We start from the raw sequence: 7,606 nt of genomic DNA, 5'->3' as shown, positions 1-7,606 counted from the left end.
TTAAACCTCTCTTTAATCAATGCATCTGCAGTCGTAATCCTGAATGGAAGTTTAGTTAAAATCTAGTATTTTTCACCCCTTTACCAAGACACTGTAGCCTAATGATGGTACATTGTGTTAGTTTGGAGTATGTTATTAGGCTGAATGTAGGGGAAAGTGTATTACATGAGAAGGAAATGTAACAAAAGATTAGGGTATGATTTCCCAGATAATGAAAATGGTGTTACCCATATGTCACTAAAGGGTCAATGACCTGAGCGTCAGGTCACCTCCTTAAAGTAGAGGACGCATTGCGTTATTTGTTATGGAAAATTATCCCTAGTGAGCGGGCACTGTGAAGATAAATTAAAGTTATCACAATTATTTTATTAGTAGCCTAACACTGCATTGCGAGAGCAGGTTTCTGCTCTTTTGTGTCTTTCTGCAGACATTGAGAACTTGGGTTGGACATCTTTGAACAGTGCTAGTTCATGATGACTATACCATTTCAAGCTTGATTGTCTATTCGCCTACTATTTAGTTAGCTGACAATTAGCAGTGTACGATATTTTGTGTTAACCGGGTTCATAGGAAGATTAGATTGATACTTTATTGCTCCAGAAGTAAATGAAGGAAGTGGCAAGCCACATGAATATGGATAACAGTGCATTTATTCATTAAAAAGTGCTTACAAAAAAATGGTTGTATGTGACGGTCATGTAAATTAGTAGTGTAGGGAATGGATGTGGGATCAGTGCAAGTATAAAGAATCATTACAAACAGTGATGATGTTCCTGCTAGTAATAGAGAGACCCAGCTTGTTAGGGCACAGCTTATTAAGGACCAAGGCACAGCAATCTAAAACAGCTCCTAAAAACAGCTCCTCTACCTGCCTGCCATCCTGCAACAGAACCAAAGACACAGAAGACAGGGAGGAGACCAAAACAATACACAGAGCCAACAATCTAACATGGTTTATACTATCCTCAGAACAGGCATAACCTCCTGACCACTACAAGTCATTCAGGTAATGGTAATGTCCTATTGACTCATAGAGCTGTGAACAGTATCCTTCCTGAAGCAGAGCCATGGCTAGTGTTTGCTGACCATGGCAGTGTTTAACAGCATTTAACTCAAAATAAAAGCAGTAGGCCTACATTTTACGCAACAGAAAGAAAAATAATGTATTTCAGCTCATCTGCAAGTCCCAGTGTGCCATTCCAATCAGCCCTTGGCCCAGCAGCAGCTTGGGTAGGCCTGGTTGCACAGTGAAACCCACCTGCAAGGTTGCTGCCAGAAGGTGACCTGAGAAGGAGTTGGGCCTTTGGGACATCATAGATGATCTGATAAGTATAGGACAACAGTGTGTGAATGTGAACTTATGTCACCTTGGCTGTGTATTTCACTTTTGTAGGTCTATACAAGGAAGATGACCGCTCAACAAATTGGCATCACAATATATTGGCACGAGAACCTGTCGCTTCATAACTGCTACCTCCAATCACTGTACATAGCCTACAGCCCTGTCACTGTACATACTGTCCCGTCACTGTACATACTGTCCTGTCAGTCACTGTACATACTGTTTTTATTATGTACAACCATATGTAATTGAAAATGACAATAAAATACACCTGACATGAATAGTAACAACAGTTGTATTTTGCCACCAACTGAGTTTGCACATTGCCTCTTACATTAAGGAATGTTGGCAGTAAAACCAAATTGCGCACAATACTGAGGCAACGCAATCGCAGTGCAAGGGAAGTTCACAAAACTCCAAGCCAGAGAGCCAGCCAGCCTGATATTACTCCATTTATTTGTCTCTGCACCCCTTTTCAATATTGCAATTGTGACCACCAACTTCATACTAATAGCTAACTAGCTAATCAACATTGTATTTGATAGTAGCTCGCACGAGCATCCTTAGACCTACTTTACTTGCATATTAGTGGTTACAATTGTTGTCATAATTTCCCATCGGAGATTCAAGTAGACTTTAATTTTGGAAAACCAGACGCTGATTGTGCCAAACCAGGCGTTAATTTTGTGTGGTTTGCTAGACACGTCTCAAAAATGTTGACGTAATTTACGTGTGTAAATGGCAACGTGTCAAACAAGGCGCAAAAGTCGCCGACTTTGCATGCCAAGGCGTCGTTAATTACGCGTGGTTAACACACGGGGGCGTCTTAATACTTGCCCACTAGGCCTTCCATAAAAACGACCGTGTACATGTCAAAACGTGTACAGACGTCCATTGTTTACGTCTGTACACGTTTAAATGTAACGTCTGCAGGGCTCTCAAGTTTTGAAGACGAGGCAAGAGTGACATTCCACCCCCCCGTCAGGGGGTCAAAATTAATTAATTGCTTTTTACCTGACATCTTTGAAAGGCAGCAATGATTAATGCATCCATGGCCAGGATATAATAATAAAATATGACATTATTTTAAAAGTCAAGGAATCGGGCCTATATACATCCCGCACGGGGTTCGATCCTGCCACCTCTGACATCCCAAGCGCCGCCACTACCGCTCTACGCCAATGAAAAGCTAAATAACCGTTGATGCGGGTGGCCTCCGACTTACCTGACAAGTGAGTTTCACCGATACACAACAGCTGCATCTATGAACTACTTGTTCTGAGCAGGTGTTGTCAGTGAACAGGCTGTAAAACTGTTGGTTAAGAGACTCTTGAAAAACTGATGCTAATTATCTGGGATTTTTTTTTTTTACAGCAGTTAAGTTGTCATTGTTTGTGTCAAACAAGTTGTGAATTTGTTGTAACATTAAAACAGGAGATCATGACTGTGCTCAAAGTGATGTTCGAGCTCCAGCGGTTTGCTTTGTATGTGAACAAAACTTTCGGAAGACGTAGCGGAATCCCGAAAAATGACAAGATATACTTTTTCTCCATTGGTTGTTGCATTAAATCTTACCCAGATACAATGTTTCTATTTTCCGATTGGCCATAGACCCTTTGTTTTTTTTGATTGGCTGATAAGTGGCAGGCTCGCACTCCAGGGGAGACGTGCTGGACTGCCGGTTCCATAGTGAGAGTGGGGCGGCCAGAGGAATTTTGGTTGGGTGCTGTGGCATATTAAATATATTATAAATATTTTTTTTCGGCGTGAGAAATACAATGTGTGGTGGGAGGGTGTGACTAAAGACCAAAATGAGTGACTGTCACTCTCAATGCGTGACACTTGAGAGCCCTGGGTCACCGTCTGTACACGAACGAGAGTTCAGACGTTTTGGCACAATTGGCGTTCAATACCTCGGCGCCGTCTCAAGTCGGACAAAAAGTCTAACCAGAATTCACTGTCTCAAGTCCACCGCCTGCAGCCGGCCGCACGATGATTCTTTCAAAATGAACGTGATGAGTCGTTTACGAACGACACATCACTACACGGAACTGTTTATGGGATTTTGTTTCCCCCTGTTGTAAATTCTTTGCAACACAGCTATATTCCGCTCAATCCCCTGCCACTACACGGAGCAGGCTAGTTCAGCGGTACAAGTTACCTAGGTTACTTAGCTAGGAAACAAATAAACCACTGTAATTAAACGGAACTCGCGGAAACTTGCGATATTTATTGAAATAAGCCTATTCCTTAATCTACGTTGATATAAACCCCAACAGGTAGCTACACAGACCGACAAGGAAGTGCATTGTGGTTATATCACAACAAACCACCTAGAATTGTTGGTTAGCTCAACGTTAGTTTATTTATCTGATGTTTTCAGCAGACAGTGTGAAAATGACAAAACTACAACTTTTGAATTCCTATCTCACTGAGCGTTTAATGGTGGCAATCGGAGAGATTCTGGAGGTTGTCGAGGGGACTGTTCTAAAATATGAGGAGGAGACTACCCGAACTCGTCAAGAGAACCAAGTGTTGAAACGACGGTTGCATGAAATTGGACTTGGAGTAGAGTGGACAGGTGAGACTGATGCACGAAATCTGAACATGTTACACTTGGTATTAACGTTTGTTCAATTTAGACCCGTTTAATTGGAGCTCAATGGTCTTTAACGTGCTAAAATAGACACATTACCGAACCCTTTCTGGCCAAATAAACAAGAGAAAATGCATTTGTACACACATTTCTTTTAATTTCTGTACAATCTGTGTATTGGAGTGTGTTTAGGTTCCATCAGACGGCCGTCATCTTCTGAAACAGTCTCTCCTGCTGGTCAGCACCAGTGGAGTTCCAACCAGGGACAAGACATTGAACCCTCATTTACTGGACAGGACAAAGCAGTCTCTGACCAGAATGAGGGCCCTACCACACCTAACCAGGGGACCACAGACTGCATCCAGTGGAAATATCTCTTCAAATCAAGTTCAGAGTCCACACATAGTCCTGGTCCAGAGACAATTTCATTAGGAACATCTGTTTTGACAAATATGAAAAAGGATTTGGACTGTAATTCTTGTTTGCTATATAGTCCCTTGGACAAATGTATTGTGGATAGAATAGATGTACACTGTGGTCTTGAAGCCATCAAAGTTGAACCCCTTGACCAGAGTATTGACTCTTGTTCAGGTTCTGTTTCTGACACAGGGTTTCCTGACCTGGAGAGAGCTTCAGCATTGACAACACATGCTGCCTCAGTCACCAAGTCTGACCTGGAGTCAGGAAGGATAGAGGTCAGATATAGGGACTGTTATCTCAGTACTGACCCTGCATCAGCTAATGTCTCAGACCAAGAAGACATTGTACAACACATAGATAATGCTGGGAAGCGAATTGGGACAAAGCTAGACTGCATGGTTGCCTCTCAAATCAAGCCACGGTCACTGAGCAATATAGGTCTCAGGTCACACCCTTGTCCCCACTGTGGCAAAACCTTTAGCCATGTTTCACGACTGAAAATACACCTGCGCATTCATACTGGCGAGAAACCGTACGTATGCGCCTTGTGTGGAAAACGTTTCAACAACGATGGCACACTGCGCAACCATCGCCGTGTCCACACAGAGTTGCGACTCTATGATTGTCCTATATGTGGAATGAGTTTTAAAGATGCTTACACATGCAGAAAGCATCAACGGGTTCATAATGGTATGCATCCTCATTCATGTAGTGTTTGTGGAAAAACCTTTACTACATCTGCAATTTTGTCCAAGCACTTAAAAACTCACAATTTTAACATTGGATAAGTTATGAGTTACAAATGGTGACCATTAGGATCGAGTTAACAAAGGTTGAGATACTTTGTTTAAGAACTTAGAAACAGAACTTGTCTGTTTATATGTGTAGACATTTTTGTAGAAACATCTTTGTGTGTGGTGTTTGTATGTGGAATGGGTCTGTATACTGACCTTGGATCTTGTTTAGCAATCCATCCACATACAATCTGTGTTGGTGGTGGATATCTTGTCCAAATGTAAAACAAACCGCTTTATCCTTTGGAATCAACAATGTGCTTGCTTTTTATATCTAATTCCTTGTCAAAATCCAAGAAAATCATAACTGCAGTGAAGTGCTACAGTTGAAACTAACTGCCAGGATTTATGAACAGGACCTAGTTTATATTTATTATTGGAACATGTGTGTGTGTTTGCACAACCCCCCCTGTGAACTAGCTCCAGCTTGACCTCAACACTGGATGATGGACAGTGATGTCATCTAACAGTGTGTTTAGACATGAGTATTCAGTGTTTCATTACTCCAATCATTCCACATTTAGTTGAAATTCTCTTCGTTCTACAAATTCAAAAAAGTTGGGACAGAACAAATATGAATAATAAAGTGTCCTAGAACATAACTGCACTCAGGATAGCATTTTCAGGATTCAATTCACCACTGGTGGGGAAGAGTCACTTGTAAACATGGTGTTCTCCCTCGCTTTGAACTTTCTCTGCAATTTCCAATGGTTGGTACTGGAGACATTTGGTCATTGGCCTGATATCCCTGACAAAAAAGAAGTGCAATACTTTCAAGTGCACTTTCAATTAATGTAAGTACCTCAAGAAGTAAACGTAAATTTAATTTTACTGTGACTTACTAATAAATTAAAATGTTAAGAGGCCCCTCACATGCCTCAGATCTTGCGTCACATGGCGAGAAGGGGGGCCCTCACCAAGTTACACTGCAGATTCTGAAAGAAGCTACTTACTGCACAGCTATTAACGTTTTATGAATCCAGCTCTTGTAATGAAACGTAACAGTGATTTAACTCATGGTTACTATGGTAACCCAGCACAACAATGACAATTACACTACAACACTACACTACAAAAACACTACATTCTAAGCAGACACACAAAACGAAATGCATTAAGTTACCTTTGTATTTCAAACAAACGCCAAACTTAGCACATTTTAACACTATTTACCGCCTTGCATCATGGAAATTGACTGGCCAATGAGCCACACTATCTTCATTATTTCACGTCGTTATTTCGTTCTTCAGTCAGTTTGACAGTATAACCTTCAAATTCTCAAGTAGCTTTTTCTTTTTTTCCCATGTATACTCCAATTTATAATTATTAGTACAAGAGTATAGGGCTTCAGAATGTTTTGGCAGTAATTAAGGTTACAGTAACAAAAAAAGATTCAATGTGCCATGCATAATAGATTTTCATAGACATGAATAATTAGAATGAGATGGATCTAAAAAATGTAACCTGTTATTTTGACTGTTTTTGCTGTATAATAATAGAAAACGTACATCCTACTCCAGAAGAAATGTATACCATTTTCTGTTTCTAAGCATACTTCTTAAAAGTACATCAAAAGTGAACTATTTTCTAAGTATACTCCTTAAAAGGATATCAAAAGTGAACTATTTTCAAAACATACTTAAAAGTATATTAAAAGTAAACTGTTTTGTAAGTATACTTCTTAAAAGTATATTTAAAGTGAACAATTTTCTTAGCATACTTCTTAAAAGTACATCAAAAGTGAACTAAAAGTGTACTATCCATATTTTAGTATACTTATAGTATACTTTAATATACTTCTTTTTGTAAGGGATATTAGCCTGACAATACATATGAAGTAAAAATATCAAAACTGGTTGAAAGATTTAAGTAGAATGCATAGTATTAAAGTATTTACATGATGTGGTGAATTATATAAATTGTTACACACGTTGAAAATGTAGGATATGGGGGCTCTCCAGGGGTAAAGTGTATCAATATGTTTGTAATAAAAATACAAAAAGTTGCTAGTTTTTTTGTAAAATCGGTTGCCCCAACCCAGTCTCATACTTCTGCGTATCTATGACACAGGTTGACGCATCTATTTTGCGTGCCATAGATACACCAAATCGCTATTTTGCGTGCAGTTTATACGCGAATTCCTCCCATTCATTTCTATCGGCAGAAAATGCGTCTATATCACACGCAGAACTTCAACAACTCTTTATCCATTTTACGTCATCAAACAGACTCTTTACGGAGAGTCACGATACCGAAGCATCCAAATGTATTTTTTAAACGTTTTTGTGGGGGAATTTTCACCTCAAACACCTTTAAATAACAAACTGTCATTTTTATTTGCCACCAACGCCAAGCAGTATTCTTGTAGCCTAAATATAAATAAGAAAAAATATAGCCTATGGGCACACACAGGCAATATAAGCTGTAGCCTATACAGGCCAGGTTCTTGCCAGC

General features: G+C 39.9%; 1 protein-coding gene across 2 annotated transcripts; it reads left to right on the top strand.

Moving 5' to 3' along the window:
• The first annotated feature begins 3,438 nt into the window (after positions 1-3,438).
• On the top strand, positions 3,439-6,558 carry LOC124478950 (zinc finger protein 235). 2 transcript variants are annotated; one of them, XM_047037373.1, is made up of 2 exons: positions 3,439-3,923; positions 4,131-6,558. In XM_047037373.1, exons 1-2 carry the CDS (start codon positions 3,716-3,718, stop codon positions 5,144-5,146), a joined length of 1,224 nt encoding a protein of 407 aa, XP_046893329.1. In that variant the 5' UTR covers positions 3,439-3,715; the 3' UTR covers positions 5,147-6,558. The 2 variants fall into 2 exon arrangements, with proteins under 2 accessions (XP_046893329.1, XP_046893328.1); XM_047037372.1 differs by having other exon boundaries at positions 4,122-6,558.
• The last annotated feature ends 1,048 nt before the right edge of the window (positions 6,559-7,606 follow it).

Source organism: Hypomesus transpacificus, chromosome 17 (genome assembly GCF_021917145.1).
Source record: "Hypomesus transpacificus isolate Combined female chromosome 17, fHypTra1, whole genome shotgun sequence".
NCBI classification, from domain to species: domain Eukaryota; kingdom Metazoa; phylum Chordata; class Actinopteri; order Osmeriformes; family Osmeridae; genus Hypomesus; species Hypomesus transpacificus.
Note: the sequence above shows the minus strand (reverse complement) of the source record. Positions and strands in the feature narration are given on the sequence as shown.

Excerpts from the sequence above, each read along its gene's own strand:
- LOC124478950 (XM_047037372.1), top strand. The coding sequence starts at position 3,716 with ATGTTTTCAGCAGACAGTGTGAAAATGACAAAACTACAACTTTTGAAT. Across the intron at positions 3,924-4,121 it reads ACTTGGAGTAGAGTGGACAG|TGTGTTTAGGTTCCATCAGA; the intron begins GTGAGACTGATG and ends TGTGTATTGGAG.